We start from the raw sequence: 20,922 nt of genomic DNA, 5'->3' as shown, positions 1-20,922 counted from the left end.
TCACCTCTGGTCTCTGGTTCGATTTTCTTTGCTTAGGATGCACACATACAACTTTGTTCTAGCCTCAATAAGCTAGGAATTACCTTTATTTCCTATCTAAATCTATATTCCTCAAACCTTAAAGTATATGTGGCATTGTTAAAGGGAGGACAAGATGTTGGAAGTCTACAAGCCTCTCTGCCTCTGTAAATGAAAGCTTAAAGTTAAACTAAAAAGCCCACTTTTCCCCCTTTTTTTCATCAAGAAATTTTTTCATTCATTTTCACATGAATCAAAGATCCCCCTCTTCCCACCCCCCCAACCTCCCCATCCTAACCCACTCCCCACTCCCACCCACAAGAAGGCAAGGCCTTCCAGGAGGAGGCACATTCAGTAGAGGCAAGTCTAAGCACTTTCCCCTGCTTCAAGGCTGTGTGAGGTGTCCCATCATAGGTAGTGAGCTCCAAAAAGTCTGCTCAAGTACCAGAGATGGATTCTGATCCTACAGCCAGGGGGCCCCCCAAGCAGATCAAGCTACACAACTGTCTCGCCATACAGAGGGCCTAGTCCAGTCCCAGGCAGGCTCCACAGCCATTGATCCAACTTTCATGAGTTCCCTCTAGTTTGGTTTGGTCATCCCTGCATGTTTCCCCATCATGATCCTGATGCACTTGCTCATAGAATCCCTCTTCTCTCTCTTTGACTGGACTCCTGGAGCTCTGTCTACTGATTGGCTGTAGATCTCTGCATCTGTTTCCATCAGTCACTAGAGAAAAGTTCCGTGATGACAGTTAGTGTAGTCACCAGTCTGATCTCTGGGGTAAGTCAGTTCAGTTCAGGCACCCTCTCCACTATTGCTAGTAGCCCAGGCTGGGGTCATCCTTGGGGATTCCTGGCAACTTCCTTAGCACTGGGTTTCTCTCTATCCCCATGATGTCTCTCTCTATCATGGTGTCTCTTTCACTGCATTCCCCCTCGCTACCTGTTCCAGTTCAACCATCCCATTCCCTTATGCTCTCATCCCCTCTCCCCCACCCTCCATTACCCACCCCTCATGCCCAATTTACTCATAGAGATCTTATCTACTTCCCTTTCCCAGGGTGGTCCATGAGTCCCTCTTTGGGTCTTCCCTGTTAGTTAGCTTATCAAGAGTTGTGGATTGTCACCTGATTACCCTTTGAAAGAAACTTTTTTTTTTGTTTTGTGTTTTGTTTTTTCAAGACAGAGTTTCTCTGTGTAGCTTTGGTACCTGTCCTGGACCTCACTCTGTAGACCAGGCTGGCCTCAAACTCACAGAAATCCACCTGGCTCTGCCTCCTGAGTACTGGAATTAAAGGCATGTGCCACCACTGCCCAAAAGCCCATTTTCATAGATGCTTTGGGGCCACCAACTTCTTTAAATAGCCAGAAGAGATACAGAGATTGAAGATGAATTATATCACCACCACCCTGGAAACATTTATTTTCAGGCTGAGGAAGGGAAGCAAATAAAAGTGCCTAGATTTGGTATTAATTCACTGGTTGGGGTTGAGAAAGTTTGTTCCTTGAAAATAATGTTTACCCTGTCACCCCAGCCACTTACTTTATAGTCAACAGCATTTCTGGATGATGAAGATGGGTAGTGGTGGTGGAGGTGGTGGAGGTGGTGGTGGTGGTGGTGGTAGTGGTGGTGGTGGTGGTGGTGGTGGTGGTGGTGGTGGTGGTGGTGGAAGTGGTGGTGGTGGTGGTGGTGGTGGTGGTGGTGGTGGTGGTGGAGGTGGAGGTGGTGGTGGTGGTGGTGGTGGTTAGGAAAAGCAGGGGGAAAGTCCCTTAAGGAGGAAAGAATCATACTCTGGCAGAAAGCCTTGTTCCCTTACTAGTTCTGGAGATCCTTGTTTACCAGACAACAGAAAATGGTAGCTGATAATAGTCAATGGTCTGGTCTTTGTTCATCCACTGGCAGCAACTCAAGTGTGGAAATCCTGTAGCAGCAACAATATGGAAGGAACCATGTAAGGTTGCACAGACCAAACGGCCCATTAATGCTCTCAGTGTCATCAGTCTTTAGCGGTTGTTCACAGGCAATATGTCTATACTGACAAATGCAGAGAAGGGAAAAGCAGGTTTCCAGGGATAGCTTGAAATCTAGGTGGTAGACCACAGGCCCTGGAAAACAAATAGTGTCCAAACAGTGTAGATAAAGAGGGTGAAATGTACAGCATCATTTGCTTGGTTTAGAATAGGTGAACTAGGCATTATGTGATACAAATGCAAAAACACATAAAGACCATATGGAAACGAGGCAACAGAATCATGAAGTTTCAGTCTTGTAGCTGAAAAAGTTTAAAAACAAAAGTTTAGAAGAAGGAGGGTACAGAAATGTCAACACAATAAAAGGCATACCCGTGTCTGTTGGTCCAGCAGTAAGTTGTAGAGGACCTGTATGGGAGTAATCACATGGGCAATGGTTAACCAGATTGGAACCCAAAGGGCCTAGGGATCTCCACAGGTTCTCTTATCTGGCGATGTCTAGCCCTAGGGGCCCCTGTGTGTAAGAGATAGTATTGCAGTGGGTTTGGCCAGAGGTCCTCTTTGATAATCTGTGTGATCCTGTCACGCTCTGGATGGCTGTGGTCTGAAAGCTAGGTGAAGAAACTACACGTGGCATCCTGGTTCCCATGAATGAAGGGCTGAGGCTCATGGCCAGGGCACCATATGATTGGAGTGGAGAGTGATACCACTTGGCCAGTGGGTCTGACCTCGTAGTCATTGACGATCAGAGTGTTTCTGAAGAAGGGGTTTCTTAAAAAGAACTTGAACCGGCAGCTTGCCCTAGAGAGACTGGACTCCTTCACTTCCAGGTTGGTTATGTATCTTAACATTTCCACATCTTGGCCCCGTAATCATTTTGAACAGCTGTGGGTAGTTTTGAAGGGCGGTGACCCAGAAGCCTGGGATGCTCTGGATGCCGTAGTTGCTGTGCTCCAGATAGTACTGATGGATTGCCCATGCTCCAGCTGCTGAAGGGCGCGGTCGGCCTGGGTATTCACGGTGTTCAGATCCAGCTGGACAGCCTCCAAGGACCTCATCTGCAGAACCACATTCAGGAGGCTTGGCCCTGACTCCTCCGCCCCACTGTTTGCCTCCACATCCATTGTCTACTGGCTTCTCAGCCCCTTCCTCCCCTGCGCTCTTGTCGGTCTTCTAGACCTTGGCCTTGCCTTAGCCATGCAAAGAGGGGAGAGGGGGGCAGGCCTCACTGTGCTGCAGCTTTCTGGGGCCTTTGCCCCGCCTGGACCTGGCAGGCCTCTCGTGAGGCTGTCGTCAGGGGTGGCCTCCAGGCCTTCGGGGTGGTGAGGCCACCTCTTGCCCCACCCCGTCGATGCCCACTGCGAAGGTGTGGCCAGGATTCCCGCAGGCTCGGTTCTGGGGAGTCTCCTTGCAGCAGGCTCCTAGGAGGCTCCATGTTCCTCTGCAGGCCGGGGTGCCATGCTGTGCTCACCTGCCCCGGTGGCCTGCATCGCCCCATCCGAGGCCCTGCCAGGCACCACAGTCAGGGGTTGTGAGACTGAAGGTGTGGAGGGCAGGGCTCGGCTCTGTCCCACCGAGGGAGCTCATGTCGGAGCAGCCAGACTGGGCAGAACGGTCGTCTTCCTCACAGGCCCGGCCGCCGACCTTTGGTGTGGTGGTTGGACACTGGGCAGTGGGGCTGTGGTGCCCTGCGCTGGGCTGCTCACCGGTATGCGTTCGAGTCTCATGAGATCCACACGAACCCGTCCCTCGCCTGTCCCACAGTTTTCACAGAAGCTTGCAATGGCACTGCAGGATAATGTAAATATGTTTTTATCCAATGGATTGAGAACAGCATAGGTATTCTGTAGTTGGGTCTGTAGCCTAGGCCAGTCTAATTCTGCCAGGCTGAGGCTACAGGGTGCTGGGATTAGCGCCACGCCTGGCCACTTCTCTTAAGCATTGACCACCCCCACCCCCAGTTTTTTCAACTAAGTATTCTCTTTTTCATATTGACTGGGGGAGAGGATTTAAGTCAGGCCCTCATGCATGCTAGGCAAGTTATCTGTCTATTCAGCTATGTCCCTAGCCCTTCATATTTTTTAAGAATCTTTTATGCGTGTTAGATGCTTAGTCAATTTCAGATGTGTGCATTGTAAATCTCCCACTCTGTTTGTTGTTTGGTCTTATGTGGGGTGTGTGTGTGTATGTGTAAGAAATAGTGTCACACTTTTGTGTGTGTGTGTGTGTGTGTGTGTGTGTGTGTGTGTGTGTGTGTATTTTCAAGACAGGGCTTCACCCTGGCTACCCTGGAATTCATTCACTCTGTGGGCCAGGCTGACCTGGAACTCATAGAAGTCTGCCTGTCTCTGCCTCCCAAGTGCTGGGATTAAAGGCATGCACCACCACCGCCAAGTTATTGTCTCTTTCTTTAGCCTAGACTAGTCTTTAACTCACAACAATCCTCCTTCTCCAGCTTCCTAAGTGCTAAAATTAACAATTGCGTGTATATGAACAGTCTTATTAAATAAGAAACACAGAGCCAATTGCAGAGTTAAAAGCCCAAGAGGTCAGAGCAGTAGCTGAGAGCTGAGACTTAAAACTGCCTTTCTTACCCTTAGCTGCCACTGTCGTCCTTCCCCTCAGATAAGAGAGGCCTACTTCCTGTGTGCCTGTCCTTTTATTGACTTTCTGTTCTGCCTTCTCATTGGTTGTAAACCCAACCACATGACCTCCTAGTTACTGCCTGTCTATACAGACCTCCAGGTCTTCTGTGGTTGGTATTGAGATTAAAGGCGTGTGTCTCCATGCTGGCTGTATCCTTGAACACACAGAAATCTGCCTAGCTTTGCCTCCCAAATGCTGAGATTAAAGGCATGTGCCACCACTGCCCAGCTTCTACTTGGCTTGCTATTAGCTCTGACCCCCAGGCAACTTTATTTATTAACATACAAATAAAATATCACCATAGTTGTGTGCTACAACACCCAATTTTTTCACTATTTTTCATTCCTCTTTAGAGGTTTTTTGTTTTTGTCTTGTTTTGTTGTTGTTGCCCTGTTTTTTGTTTTGTTTTGTTTTTTTAAACTGCCTGTCCAAGATTGTTCAAATTTATATCTGCCACCCATCTGGAGATTTTTGTAAATGGTGTGATAAGGATCTTGATTTATTTTATGCATATGAATATCTAATTGACCCAGTCCATGTTTACTGGAAAGACACTTTCTTTCCTATACATAAATTTTTTAAAAATATTTTCATCTAAAGGGATATATGGCTTTAACCATTGATCAAATGACCTGGCCTAACTTTAAGGAGTCAGGGAGGTAAAGTCCCCACCCCTTACCCTCACCCCCTGTGCCCCAACTGCATTGAGTGAGATGATAACAGGAAGAGTATGGTGAGGACATTGACCCTTCACAGAGTATAACTTGGGTAATGTGTAAAAGACCAACAGAGTTTGGCCAAAGACAGTAACAGGAGAAATGTATGAAAGATAATGCAGAGCATCAGCAATAACTGATACTAAAAAAAGCAAGAGAGAGTGCATAAGCAGTGCTTTGAATTAAAAACAGTCACAGTGGTGCTTTACAGAAATTAAGAGAACATTGGGGCAGCTTTGTGCCAGTATATTTTCAGACTTAAATGAAGTATGTAACTTGATGGAAATACATAACTCATTAACACTGACAACCAGGCATACAATCAAAAACCTACATAGACCTAGAAGCAATAAATAAATCAGAAGTTTGGGATAAAGTCCACAAAAATCACAAAAATAACAAGAGGTTCAAATGATTTCATGACAAATACTATCAACCCTTTAAGGAACACATCATGCATTTTTGTATTCATTAAACATCCAATAAGTGTTTGTTGTACACCTACTGTGTGCCTGCCATTCTTCAAAATCCATGAACATTTTCCCTCTTACAGTTTATATTTTAGCAAGGGAGGAAAAAAGCAGCACATTAGAAAGTTACAAACCTTGTGGAAGAAACAATAAAAATAGACTAAAAGGGGAGAGTGTTCTGGGAGTAGTAAACAGACTACTATGTAACTGGGGTCAAAGGCGAAGCCTCATTGTTACTTACATGTTTATCTTGGAAAAGAGCATTCTAGGAGAGAAGAAGGTAGCAGAAGATAGGAGATAGCCTGGGCTATTCAAAGAGCATGGAAGTAGAGTCAATGTGGAAGGCTAAGTTGATAGGGCTCTGTGATGGTTTATCTTCACTGTCAGTGTTTCTAGAAAGATTTAACTGACCCATCCTGAATGTGGGCAGCACCAACCCGCAGGCCAGAGTCCCAGTCTGAATGAAAAGGAGAAAGTAAGCCATACACTAGCACTCATCTCCCTGTGCTCCCTGACTCTTGACGTGACGTGACAGGTCCTGGTATCCTGCTGTTTCAATGGCTGTTTTGGTCTTTCCTTCTCTTAGTCACTTTTGTCAGATATTTGTCACAGCAACAGGAAAAGTGGCTAACACAGGGCTTATATCCTTTTGAAATCATTTTGGATTTTATTCTTAGTGAACTGGGAAATCACTACAGGATTTTGAATGGAGGACTCAAAATCTGCTTTATGTTTTATATAGATCACTCTGGCTTGTAGGTAAGGAGTAGACTGTGTGGAAGCAATGATACATTTTAGGGAAGTCTTTTAGGATATGATTCCAGTTGTCAAGATGAAGCATGTTTCTCTTATCAGGTGGTAGCAGTAGCAGTGGATAGATATGATATAGGGGTACAATTAGAATGATTTTTATATTAACTGGATAGTGGGGTATAAAAAGAAGTCAAGAATAGCTCCCTAAGATTCGGACCAGAACAGCTAGTACAACTGAGTTGGAAGAAGAAAAGATGGGAGAAGTTGAGATGGAGTGATCTTTGCAGGAAAAGTGTGTGCTTTGGACATACTAAGCTGGAGGTGACTTGGGCAGTAGAGTTCTGATGCCAGTATGCATCATGAGTTTGGAGGTTAGAACTGAGGACATTCATGTCAGAGATAATGGATGTATGTGGTCATAAAAGGCTTGCAGGCTCAAGTTATGAGGTTGAGAAAAGGAAGCAGCAAAACTAACAGAGACTGAGGAGTGATTGGGGATGGGTGGGAGGGAAGCCAGGAGAGGGTGGTGTATTGGAAACCAAAGACAGAAATGGAAGTGCTCAGTGTGGGCTGAAGTTAGGTCAATGAGAAGTCACAGCTGGAATTTAGAGCAGAAGGGTCATTGGTGAGAGAGTCTTAGTTACTTTTCAATTGCTGTGATAAGACTCTTTGACCAAAGCAACTAGAAGAAAGGTTTTATTGTGGAGCTTACAGTTTCAGGAGATGAGTCCATAACCATTGTGGTGAGGAGCATGGCAGCAGGCAGGTAGGCGTACTGATGAAGCAATAGCTGAGAGCTTCATCCTGATCCACAAACAAGAAGCAGAGGTGGCAGGACAACTGGGAATGATGTGGGCTTTTGAAACCTCAAAACCAACCCCATTGACACACCTTCTCCAACAAGGCCACACCTCCTAATTCTTCCCAAGCAGTCCCACCAATTGGGGACCAAGCATTCAAATACATGAGCCTGTGGGGCCCATTCTCATTTAAACCACCCATGAGTCAAGAGTACTTTCAGTGGCTTGCTAGGAAATAGAATAGGTCTTAAAAGAACAGAAGGAAAGAAATTGGCAACAGTGTACATTGGCTGTTCTTTTGAATAATTCTGTTCCAAATGGAAACAAAGAAATGGGGTCATGACAAGAACAGTCTCAGTGGAGGTGACAGTTTGGAGAAAATAGGAATGGAAAAATTAAAAGAGAAAATATAACCAATTCTTTTGAAGGTTTATTTTTTTCTTTGAAGAAATGAGATGATGGTTGATAGAAATGTGGGCCAAAGAAAGTGCTGTTTTCTTTTTAAGTGATAGAAAAAAAGGCTGGTGAAATGGCTCACTTGATAAAAGCACTTCCTACAGAAGCCTAACTGGTTCATGCTTAGTCCTTGGAACCCTTGGGTACAGAAGGAAACCAACTCAGGAAAGTTCTCCTCTTGCTACTGATGGTTGAGATTTGGGCTGGGTATTTCCAGATTCTTGGTCTTTAACATGAAGAACTGGAAATGTGGGGTTTATAAAGAGTTATAAAAAGAAGCAAGACAACTTTGTTTGGGGCAGAGTGATGGTTAAAGTTATAGAGGGAGACACTCAGGACTGATGGAGGCCCCCAAATGAGAACACTCAAGGGTCCAATTATTGGGTGCTTTCTTTAGTGAGGTTGGAGAGAAGGAGGAGTTTGGTTACTAAGGGGTATAGTTAGAATGGCTCTCTATTTTGATTGATAGATTAGGTCATACATTTATTTTTCTTGCAGCACATGCCCTTTCCCATAATCATATGCAAACCCATATTATTCATAGGCATAAGATAGTTAACAGGGAATGCTTCCTTAAAGATTACTAGAGGACACAGTGCATGTGAAGGAATTGGGATACCAAGTGTACTATTACAAGAATGAAAGATGCATAACCCAAAACCAAATGGAGCTCCTGGGTTACTGATAAACTGTCTCCTCTATTTATCTGTCTCACTCTGACTTTCATGGCACATACTCTCATACTTATACATCATATGCATTCATCATACATACAATAATACATTTTAAAAATTAAATTTGAGAAAAAGATGCATGTGTATATGATTCTGTGGATGATCTAATAGAGAGCAAAGACTAATGGTGTAGGAGATGGGAGGAGAGTTATCAAACACACGCCTTGATAGATGAGATAGAGCCCATGCCTGACATGACAATTTTACCTCTGATAACTGGCAGGAGGGCAGAGTGTGAGGATGGGTACACAGGTGGCAGAAAGGATAACTAGATTCGTGGAATTGTCTTCTGAATGCTTCAGCATTCTCAGAAAAGTAGAAAGCAAGATTGTGGAGTAAGCATAAGGACATGACAAGAGCCTGTGGGAATCTGAGGAGAGAGAAGAAAGTGTGGTAGGGTTACCATGAGAATATATGAGTGACTGGACTGTGGGGTGATGTTCAAACAGCATTAGAGTTGTGAATTTGAAACTTAGCACATTACCATGGTTGTGAATCTTCCTCCAGCCCCAAGCAGTCTCCAGGTGCAGTGTGAGAAAACAGTTGTATTTAGTCAGAGCTGAAGCAAGAATAGCAAGAGTATGATTACAGTAATTGGTCTTAGAATTCCAGCTGTAAGGACAGAGATGCACAGAGGAGAGGGCCAGTGAAAAGGTGGTCTGACTGTGGGGCAAGAGCCTGGATACTGAAGGGTTACAAAGGGAAGCTAGAAGTGTGAGAGATAGTGGACTACAGAGGATCTGTCAGAATCCCACTTTTCTGTCCATGTGGGGCTATCATGGGGCCAGTTGAAGTCAAGGTCATTGCCGGTTGCAAGTGAGTGAACTATGAGGCCAGGGTTTGAAGGATCCCCTGTGTGCATATTGAAATCATTGAAATTGAAGACCAGAAAGAAGCAGAAATGAGCCCAGAACCAACATTCTCGATAAATGTGGGGAATGATATGTATAGCAATAATGCAAAGTGGTCTGACTCATCAGGACATTCAAAGCTGTGTCTGTATTGTAGAGCTAAGGTACAGAGTCACCACTTCTGGGTAAACTTTCACTATCAGGAAAGCAGATACTCAAGAATTTCATATTTCTAACATCGCAGACCCTGTTATATGCTATTTTATTTTCTTTTAAGAACCTAAAATACCACTTATAAAATAGGCAATCAAAAACAGGAACCATATATCCTTTTTAAAAATTAAATGTGAATGCTGATGGTAGTCTTTGAGTTCAGTGTGAAATGTTGTTCCCTTATGATGTTCCATTCTGCTAGTATCATAGAGAGGAGCCAGAAACCACTGAAGAGAACAGTTGCAACCCCAGGGAAACACATTCTGCTTGCATCTTACTGTTGTTTCTGTTGTGTTGTTTTTAGAATTAGCAAATAGAACTAATACAGAATTTCCAAAACGCAGTCAAAAGAGAAGAGAATGGAGCTAAGGGAAGAAAAAGGGGGCTTCTTGGGGAGATTTCAGTTGAGTTACACATCTATCTGCTTGCAGAATTGCTGGCATATTTAAAATCTCTGAGAAACAGAAAAAGCATGACTTTACAAAGGTAAAGTGAATGTAAGATGAAAGAAGAGAGCCTGTGAATTACAGCCATGTTATCCTTTGACTCCTCAAATATTGTTACTCAGTTCCAATTTGTTTTGAAAGGGATACCTCACAAGCCATTTGACTTATTTAAACAGCCTTGTTTGTTCAGAACTATTGTTCATTGGACTAGGCCACCCAGTATAGGAAACTAAGAAATGAAAAGCATGTTGGTAGGCCATAGAAGAAAGATATTGTTAATCTCCTGTTTCCCTTAGAAAGTAAATTAAGCTTTTTGTAAAGGGCATGGTTACATAGAATCCTTAAGTGGTTTCCTGAATGGCTTTATAGCTGTGCCAGAGGCTCCTGCCTCTTAGAAAGATCATAGAGATCATGTAAATGTAGACAGTAGGGGGAAATGTTGCTAGTATTTAGATACTGATTTATCTTAGATAAGTTAATAATTATGATTAACTGTTTTCGAATATGCTCAAGCAGCAATACAGGCAACCGCCTCCTGAAGATGCAAGATACTGAAGGTCTGTGAAGTCCTGGCCCAGCTGACTGGCCCCAAGGTAGCAGAGACAGTTGGCAGGGCTAGCCCAACACAGTCAGGGGTAGGCAGAGCCACAGGCCCCTGACTGGACCTGGGTCCTAACCAGTGCCAAGTGCCTCCCCTTATGAATGCAGTAGAGTAGCAAAATACTAGTGGTATAGTGTTCATACTACATAGTGCCCAAACATCAGCCTTTATACCAGTTGTTGTTTTAGAATTTCTCAGAATTCACAAAAGTGTAACTAAATAAACTAAACAATGAATGCTTTTAAAATATAACAAAAAGTAAGTGGACATTTAGATGGCAAATAGTTCTAAAATGATCTATAATTTTGGTTCAAGACAGGAGGCCGGAAAGCTATAAAAAACACTGAGTGCAATGGGGGGAAATGTGAGTTTTGATTGAATATTAGATTTTTAAAAATACTTATTTAATATATGTGTGTGAGTGCCCCTGGAACTGGAGTTACAGATGGTTGTGAGCTGCCATGTGTATGCCAAGTCTTCTGCAAGAGCAGTAAGTGCTCTCAACTGCTAAGCCATTTCTCCAACCCCAGTGAATGTTAGATTTTTAATCAAATTATATGAATGGAGGGGTGGAGGTAAGGAAAAAATACAGTAAATGTTAACTGGCAACACACACACACACACACACACACACACACACACACACACACACACACGCATGCATGCGTGCATGAATGCATTCACACACAAAACATACAGAGTCATTTAGTCTTACTGTTCCTTCTGTGTTTTGGTACATGTATAAAAATTGTGTTAGAATGAGTGTCAACATATAATCACCATTCTCTTTTTAGTCTTGTGCACAAAGCACCATTACCAACTAAGCCATCTCACTGACCCAAAGAAATTGTTTTGTTATTTTGGTTTTGGGTGGTCCTAGGGATTGAACCCAGGGCCTCAATCATGCTAGGCAAGTGCACTTTCCTAGCCCCATAAACACCATAATTTTGAAAAAAGCTGGATGAGGGAGATGATGAAGAGCAGTAAGGAAAAGGGGAAGAACACAGATATAATCTGCTGGACTTGGGCAAATACTTAGCATGTTTGATTCCAAATTTTCTTCTTCTTCTCTTTTATACATGCTGTCTGCAAGGGGTGATATGATGATTAAAATGATGACATACATTGCATAGATTATGTTATCTGGCTGTATTTATTCCTTGTCCCAGAGCCATTCTGCCATTAAAGCCACAGAGAAAGAGAGGAAGGATGCCTCTCAAAAGAAGGGGCATAGTAGTAGTGATTTCTCACTAAAAGTATAGTCCAAAAATTAGCAGCATTGCCCTCACCTGGAGTTTGTTGGATAAACACAATTTCAAGACTTCCCTGAATTCTCTAAATTGGAGCCTGCATCTTAACAAGGTGCTGGGGCAATTCACCTATACGTAAAAGCTGAAAAAACTTGAACCTATGATGTGGCTCGGTGGGTAAAGGGGATTGTTGCCAAGTCTGACAGCCTGAATTCAATTACCCAACCTTACATGGTGGAAGGAAAGAACTGACTCCTGTAAGTTGTATCCTGAGCACATGTGTGCTATGACACACCCACCCACATGCTAAGGAAGCAGAGAAGATACAGTAGGATGCCTCCTTCCTTCTAGCCAAAGGGACTATGTGAAGAAGATGGAAGCCAGAACTGAGGCACTTACCTGCTGACTTTCATTTTCTGAGTCAGACTCCATAGAGGTGACCTGAGGATGGACTAAAGAAAGCAAGCCAAGAGCACAGGAATGTGCATGCATTTCCATCTGGAGACCTGTGCTCCCACTTGTGAGAACTAGCAGAGCGGGGACAGAGCAGCTGCAGTCTGGTGAACAGAGGGAGCCTGAGGTCACACTCTGAACTGCCCTTGATTCTCACAGATTCTCACAGATGCAGCAACCATAACTCAGAGGCTGGCTAGGAAGCTAGTTCAGGGAGGGAGAATGTAGTTATAAAGCATTCCCTGGCTGGTAAGTAATGACAGTTGCTGACTATCGGAACCCAAGAGCTTCCTTGAACTGTACAGAATCAACTGGGAAGGACCTCTGACCTTTATCAGCCAAGGATTTAAGTATCAAGGCCAGCAAGGCTCCAAAGATCCAGATACACACAGGGCCTGGCCATGGAGCTCAGAGGAAATGAGAACCATGCAAGTTTCTTCTCCCTTGGAGCCAGGAGATCACTAAACCATTCCCCTCCACATACCCAGACACTATCGTGGAGAAAGACTGAGGAAAATATTAACGTTATAACCATATATCCAAACAAGAAGAGTCCCTTAAAGAGGCTGCTACAATTACAGAATGAATTTTCCACAGAAGGGAGTATTAAAAAGAAAAAAACACACACTAATGCAAAACTTGCAGAAAACACAAGGGTAGAAACTCAATTGCAGAATGTGGTGATATATTGTGTACCCCAATAAAGCTTGCCTGGGGATCAGAGGACAAAGTCAGCCACTATATTAAACATAGAGGTCAGGCAGTAGTAGCACACTCCTTTAATCCTGGCATTCAGGAGACAGAGATCCATCCAGACCACTGTGAGTTCAAGGCCACACTGGCAACAGAGCCAGGCATGGTGGCACACACCTTTAATCCCAGCACTAGGAAGAAAGTAAGATGCAGGGCACAGAAAGGTATATAAGACATGAGTAAACAGGAAGTGTCTCTCATGAGGCTGAGGATTCCATGGAGATAAGAAGATGGCTGGCTTGTTCTGTTTCTCTGATCTTTCAGCTTTCACCCCAATATCTGGCTCCAGGTTTTTTTTTTAATATTAATAAGACTGTTTAGCAATTCATGTCAAAGCAGAATGTGATTTTATCTCTCTTACTACATGACAGAATGTGAAAAAATAAAGTAACAATATCAATCACCTATAAAACAGCAATGCAGTTGATCTTAATATACATCAGCAAGCTACAGGAAGATGTAGTAATTAAGAGCAGTAGCCACACACTTTTGTGCGAGGACACAGGTATGCAAGTCCAAAGACAGTTTCATAGAGTTGGTTCCTCCTTTGCACTTTTGTGTGAGTTCTGGGGAATCATGTCAACAGTTGGCATGACAAATGCCTGTTTACCTGCTGTGCCATCTCACAGGATCAAAAATTCATTTTTTTCTGGGTAATAGTGGTACACCTCTCTAATCCTAGCACTGAGAGGCAGGAACAGGTAGATCTCTGTAAGTGCTAGGCAAGCCAGGAGTACATAATGGAGCACACACACACACACCAGCGCGTGCGTGTATGTGATGTAGATATAACAAGAGCTGGGTAGGAGGCTTTGATGCTGTCTTTATCTGCTTCTGTGTTGTTTGACTTGTCACAGTCCTTATCTTTGTATATTCTTTTTTTAATTTCAAAAAAATTTTTTATTAAACTTTTTCATTTTACATACCATCCCCAGTTACCCTTCCCTCCCCTTCTCTCCCAACCCCTCATCTACTCCTCAGAGGGAGTAAGGACTCCTATGGGTAGTCAACAAAATCTGGCATGCCAAGTTGAGGCAGGGCCTAGCCACCACCACCACCCCACCACCCGCATCAAAGCTGAGCAAGGTATCCTACCCTAGGGAATGGGCTCAAAAAAGCCAGTTCCTGTACCCGGGATAAGTCCTGGTCTCATTGCCAGGGGACCCACAAGCAGATCAAGCCTCACAACTGTCACCCACATTCAGAGAGCCTAGTTCGGTCCCATGCAGGTTCCCCATCTGTCAGTCCAGAGTTCATGAGCTCTCATTAGTTTGGGTCAGCTGTCTCTGTGGTTTGCCCCATCATGATCTTGACCCCCCCCCCCTTGCTCATATGATCCTTCCTCCCCCTCTTCAACTGCTCTCCAGGAGCTCAGCCCAGTGCTTGGCTATGGATCACTGCATCTCCTTCCATCAGTCACTGGATGTAGGTTCTATGATGACAATTAAGGTAATCACTAATCTGATTACAGGGGAAGGCCAGTTCAGGCACCCTCTCCACTGTTGCTAGGAGTCTTACCTGGGGCCATCCTTGTGTAATCCTAGGAATTTCCCAAGCAACAGCTTTCTCCTTTAACCATAATGGTTCCCTCTGTCAAGATGTCTCTTTCATTGTTCTTTCTCTCTGTCCCTCTCCCAACTTGGCCACCTCAATCCCTCATGTTCCCTGTCTCCATCCCTTCCCTTCTATCCCCTCTCCCAGTTTACCCAGGAGATCTTAACTATTTCCCCTTCCTGGGGCCCTCCATGTATGTCCCTCTTAGGGTCCTCCTTTTTACCTAGCTTCTCTGGGATTGTGGATTGTATCCTAGTTATCCTTTGCTTTGCATCTAATATCCACTTATGAGTGAGTACATACTATGTTTGTTTTTCTGGGTCTGGATTAACTCACTCGGGGTGGTATTTTCTAGTTCCATCCACTTGCCTACAAGTTTCATGATGTCACTGTTTTTTATTGCTGAGTAATACTCCATTGTGTAAATGCACCACATTTTCTTTACCCATTCTTTAGTTGAAGGGCATCTAGGTTGTCCCAGGTTTCAGCTATTATGAATAATACTGCTATGAACATAGTTGAGCATGTGTCCTTGTGGTATGATTGAGCGTCTCTTTGGTATATGCCCAAAAGTGGTATTGCTGGATCTTGAGGTAGGTTGATTCCCAATTTTCTGAGAAACTGCCATATTAATTTCCAAAATGGCTATACAAGTTTACACTCCCACCACCAGTGGAGGAGTATTCCCCTTACTCCACATCCTCTCCAACGTAAGCTGTCATCAGTGTTTTTTTCTCTTAGCCATTCTGACAGGTTTAAGATGGTATCTCAGTGTCACTTTGGTTTGCATTTCCCTGATGGGTAAGGATGTTGAGCAATTCCTTAAATGTCTTTCAGCCATTTGAGATTCTTCTTTTGAGAATTTTCTATTTAGATCTGTACCTCATTTTTAATTGGATTATTTGGTATTTTGAGGTCTGGTTTCTTGAGTTATTTGTATATATTGGAGATCAGCCCTCTGTCAGATGTGGGGTTGGTGAAGATCTTTTCCCATTCTGTAAGCTATCGTTTTGTTTTATTTACCATGTTCTTTGCCTTACAGAAGCTTCTCAGTTTCAAGAGGTCACATTTATTAATTGTTTCTCTCAATATCTGTGCTACTGGTGCTATATTTAGGAAGAGATCTCTGGTGCCAATGCACTCAAGGGTACTTCCCACTTTCTCTTCTATCAGGTTCAGTGTAACTGGGTTTATGTTGAGTTCTTTGATCTACTTGAACTTGAATTTTGTACATGGCAATAGATATGGATCTATTTGCAACCTTCTACATGTTGACATCCAGTTCTGCCAGCACCATTTGTTGAAGATGCTTTCTTTTTTCCATTATACAATTTTGGCTTCTTTGTGAAAAATCAGGTGTCCATAGGTGTGTGGATTAATATCAGGGTCTTCCATTTGATTCCATTGATTCAAGCGTCTGTTTTTATGCCAATACCAATCTGTTTTTAGTACTGCCACTCTGTAATAGAACTTGAAGTCAGGGATGGTGATGCCTCCAGAAGTTCCTTTATTGTACAGGATTGTTTTGGCTATACTGGGATTTTTGTTTTTCCATGAAGTTGAGTATTGTTCTTTGAGGTCTGTGAAGAATTGTGTTGGAATTTTGATGAGGATTGCATTGAATCTGTAGATTGCTTTTGGTAAAATGGCCATTTATACTATGTTGATCCTATCCAAGAGCATGGGAGATCTTCCCATTTTCTGATATCTTCTTCAATTTCTTTCTTTAAAGACTTAAAATTATTGTTATGAAGATCTTTCACTTGTTTGGTTAGAGTTACTCCGAAGATATTTTATATTATTGGTGGCTGTTATAAAAGGTGTTGTTTCTCTGATTTCTTTCTCAGATCATTTATCATGTACATATAGGAGGGATACTGATTATTATTATTATAGGAGGGATACACATTATTGAGGGTGTTTATCAGTGGTAGGAGTTCCCTGGTAGAATTTTAGGGGTCACTCATGTATACTATCATATCATCTGCAAATAATAAAAGTTTGACTTTTTCCTTTACAATTTGTATCCCCTCGACCTCGTTTTGTTGACTTATTGCTCTAGCTAGAACTTTGAGTACTATGTTGAATAGATATGGATAGAATGGACAGCCTTGTCTTGTTCCTGATTTTAGTGGAATTACTTTGAGGTTCTCTCTATTTAGTTTGATGTTGGCTACTGGCTTTCTGTAAATTGCCTTTATTATGTTTAGATATGTCCTTTGTATTCCTGATCTCTCCAAGACCTTTATCATGAAGGGATGTTAGATTTTGTCAAAGGCTTTTTCAGCACCTAATGAGATGATCATGTGGGGTTTTTTTTCTCTTTCAGTTTGTTATATGGTGAATTACATTGACTGATTTTTGTATGTTGAGCCATCTCTGCATCTCTGGGATGAAGCCTACTTGATCATGATGGATGATTTTTTTTATGTGTTCTTGGATTCAGTTTGCCAGTATTTTATTGAGTATTTTTGCATCAATGTTCATGAGGGAGATTGATCTGTAATTCTCTTTCTTAGTTACATCTTTGTGTGGTTTGTGTATCAGGGTAACTGTAGCCTCATAAAAAAGAGTTTGGAAATGTTCATTATGTTTCTATTATGTGGTACAATTTGAGGAATATTGGTATTAGCTCTTCTTTGAAATTTTGGTAGAATTCTGCACTGAAACAATCTGGCCCTGGGCATTTTGTTTTGATTTGATTTGATTTGATTTGATTTTGTTTTGTTTTGGTTGGGAGACTTTTGGTGACTGCTTCTATTTCCTTAGGGGTTATAGGACTATTTAAATTATTTATCTGGTCTTTATTTAATTTTGGTATTTGGTACCTATCCAGAAAATTGTCCATTTCTTTTATATTTTCCAATTTTGTGGAGTAGAGATTTATGAAGTATGACCTAATAATTTTATCAGTATCTGTTGTTTTATCCCCCTTTTCATTCCTGATTTTGTTAATTTGGGTGTTCTCCCTCTGCCTTTTGGGTAGTTTGGATAAGGGTTTGTCTATCTTGTTGGTTTTTTTCAAACAACCAACTCTTTGTTTCATTGATTCTTTGTATTGTTCTCTTTGTTTCTGTTTTATTGACTTCAGCCCTCAATTTGATTATTTCCTGCCATCTACTTTTAGTGGTCATTTTTCTATGTCCATTTTATATAACATAATGTCAAGTAGTCCAGGCAAGAACAGTTTCTTGCCCAAATGACCAGTTCTGCCAGGGGGCCAGGCAGACCAAGAAACTTTCAATTACATCTACTCCTCCTGGATGAGTTTTGTTGTTGTTGATGTTGTTTTAGAGCTTTCGGGTGTTTTGTTAAGTTACTAGTGTGAGATTTCTCCAAATTCTTTATGTAGGCACTTAGTGCTTTGAACTTTTTTTTTATCACTACTTTCATAGTGTCCCATAAGTTTGGATATGTTGTGCATTCATTTTCATTGAATTCTATGAAGCCTTTCATTTCTTTCTTATTTCTTCCTTGACTCAGTGGTAATTCAGTTTGAGTGTTGTTCATTTTCCATGAGTTTGTAGGCTTCCAACAGTTTGTGTTGTTGTTCAATTCTAACCATGGTTTTTGGATAAGATATAGGGTGATATTCCAATTTTTTGTATCTGTTGAGGTTTGCTTTGTAACTTAGTATGTGGTCAATTTTAGAGAAGGTTCTATGAGATGCTGAAAAGAAGGTATATTCTTTTGTGTTTGGGTGAAATGTTCTATAGATGTCTGTTAAGTCCATTTGAGTCATAACATCTGTTAGTTCCCTTATTTCTCTGTCAAGTTTCTGTCTGGGAGACCTGTCCATTGGTAAGAGTGGGGTGTTGAAGTTTCCCACGATTAGTATGTGGGGTTTGATATGTGCTTTAATCTTTAGTAATGTTTCTTTTACAAATGTGGGTTCCCTTGTATTTTGGGACATAGATGTTCAGAATTGAGACTTCATCTTGATGGATTTTTCCTGTAATGAATATGAAATGTCCTTCTCCATCTCTTTTGATTGATTTTAGTTTAAAGTCTATTTTGTTGAATATTAGGATAGCTATACCAGCTTGTATCTCAGGTCCATTTGATTGGAAAAGCTTTTCACAACGCTTTACTCTGAGGTAATATCTGTCTTTGAGGTTGAGGTGTGTTTCTTGTGTGCAGTAGAAGGATGGGTCCTGTTATCCTACCCATTCTGTTAGCCTGTATCTTTTTATAGGCAAATTGAGACCATTAATATTGAGAGTTACTAATGACCAGTGACCATTAATTCCTGTTTTGTTTGATTTTGTTAGTGGATGTGGTAGTGTGTGTGTGTGTGTGTGTGTGTGTGTGTGTGTGTGTGTTTCTCTTCTTTGGGATTTGCTGGTGTGTGGTTATATATTGGCTATGTTTTCATGGGTGCAACTAACTTCCTTGGATTGGAGTTTTCCTTCTAGTACTTTCTTCAGAGCTGGATTTGTGGATAGGTATTGTTTAAATCTGGTTTTGTCATGGAATATCTGTTTTCTCCATCTATGGTTATTAAAAGTTTTGCTGGGTATGGTAACCTGGGCTGGCATCCATGGTCACTTAGTGTCTGCAAAACATCTGTCTAGGACCTTCTGGCTTTTAGAGTCTCCATTGAGAAGTCTGGTGTTATTCTTATGGGTCTGCCTTTATATGTTACTTGGCCTTTTTCCTTTGCAGCTCTTAATATTCTTTCTTTATTCTGTATGTTTAGTGGTTTGATAATTTTGTGGCAAGGGGAATTTTTTTTTTGGTCCAGTCTATTTGGTGTTCTGTAAACTTCTTGTACCTTCATTGGCATGACCTTCTTTAGGTTGGGAAAGTTTTCTTCTATGATTTTGTTAAATATATTTTCTGTGCCTTTGAGCTGGAATTCTTCTCCTTCCTCTATCATTATTCTTAGGTTTGGTCTTTTTATGAGTCTCAGATTTTCTGGATGTTTTGTGTTAATACTTTGTTGGATTTAACATTTTCTTTGACCAATGAATCTATTTCATCTATCATCTCTTCAGTGTCTGAGATTCTCTTTTCTATCTCTTGTATTTTGTTGGTGATGCTTGCATCTGTACTTCCTGTTCATTTACCCAGGTTTTCCATTTCCAGAATTCCCTCAGCTTGTGTTTTCTTTATTGCCTCTATCTCAGTTTTCAAGTCTTGAACTGTTGAACTGTTTCTTTTACCTGTTTGTTTTTTCTTGGTTTTCTTTAAGGGATTTCTTCCAATTCTTTGTCTTTTCCCCCATTTCTTTAAGGGAATTTTTCATTTTGTCTTTAAAAGTCACTGTCATCTTCATAAAGTTATTTTTAAGGTCATTTTCATCTGCTTCATCAGCATTGTGATGTACAGGTCCTGCTGTTTTAGAACCACTAGTTTCTGGTTGGTGCCACATTGCTCTTTATGTTGTTGAATGTATTCTTACACTGCCATCTACCCATCTCTTCCTCCAATTAGTGCAGGTGGAGCCTGTGGCTCCAGGGATTACCTCTTCTCCAATCAGTACAAGTTGGGTCTGTGTCTCTGGGGGTTGCTGAGGCTTCAGGGGATGGTTGGGAGGAGGATGTTATTGCCCTGTCACTAGGGGCTCTTCCTCTAATGGGTGTAGGTGGGGTCTACAGCTCCAATGGTCACTCCTCTATCAATCTAAGACTGAGGTGAGTGGGGGAGGGGGACAGGATATGTCCCTTGGAGCTAGGACCTAGAGAGCAGGGCTGTCCAGCTGGGCTCTCAGACACTCACCTCTTCCACCAATTGGGTGCAGGTGGGGACTGTAGCTCTGTGGTTGCTAATGTGGCAGTGGTCTCTGAAGAGGCTGCGGATGGTTTGAGGGGGATGCTGCCATGTCACTGGGACTGAGGCAGGTGGGGGAGAGGTGCAGGATGTGCCTACCAGAAGCTAGGATCTAGAGGGGCTGGAGGCACTTGAGGTGGGGGTGTAGGTGTCCAGCCCGGCACTCAGAGACTCACCTCTTCCACCAATCGGGTTCAGATAGGGACTGTGGCTCTGGAGGTCGCTGATGCAGTAGGGAATGGTTGGGGGAGATGATGTTGCTCCTGAGTTTCTGAGATGAAGGTAGATGGGAGAAGGACCTGGGATGTACCCCAAGGGGGGCTAAGGCCTAGAGGTCAGGGGTGTCCAGCCATCACTGAGACCCTCACTTCTTCCACCAATCGGGTGCAGGTGGGACTGTGGCTCTGGTGGTCACTGATGCAGCAGGTGATGATCTTTGTATATTTTTAATCAAAAAATGTTTAA

General features: G+C 42.4%; 2 protein-coding genes and 1 pseudogene across 2 annotated transcripts in view; 1 reads left to right on the top strand and 2 right to left on the bottom strand.

The window, feature by feature from the left end:
- The window catches only part of LOC102903662 (astrocytic phosphoprotein PEA-15 pseudogene), a 29,815-nt pseudogene extending 27,817 nt beyond the window's left edge, over positions 1–1,998 (bottom strand).
- The window catches only part of Acyp2 (acylphosphatase 2), a 177,031-nt gene that overhangs the window by 121,553 nt on the left and 34,556 nt on the right, over positions 1–20,922 (top strand). The gene's annotated exons all lie outside the window — the stretch shown is intronic.
- Tspyl6 (TSPY like 6) lies at positions 2,427–3,227 on the bottom strand. Its single transcript, XM_015986680.3, is given in 3 exon segments — positions 2,427–2,858; positions 2,860–2,966; positions 2,969–3,227. Coding segments are annotated over 3 exon segments (684 nt in total). The 5' UTR covers positions 3,114–3,227.

This window comes from Peromyscus maniculatus, chromosome 10 (assembly GCF_049852395.1).
Source record: "Peromyscus maniculatus bairdii isolate BWxNUB_F1_BW_parent chromosome 10, HU_Pman_BW_mat_3.1, whole genome shotgun sequence".
In the NCBI taxonomy this organism is placed as follows: Eukaryota; Metazoa; Chordata; class Mammalia; order Rodentia; family Cricetidae; genus Peromyscus; species Peromyscus maniculatus.
Note: the sequence above shows the minus strand (reverse complement) of the source record. Positions and strands in the feature narration are given on the sequence as shown.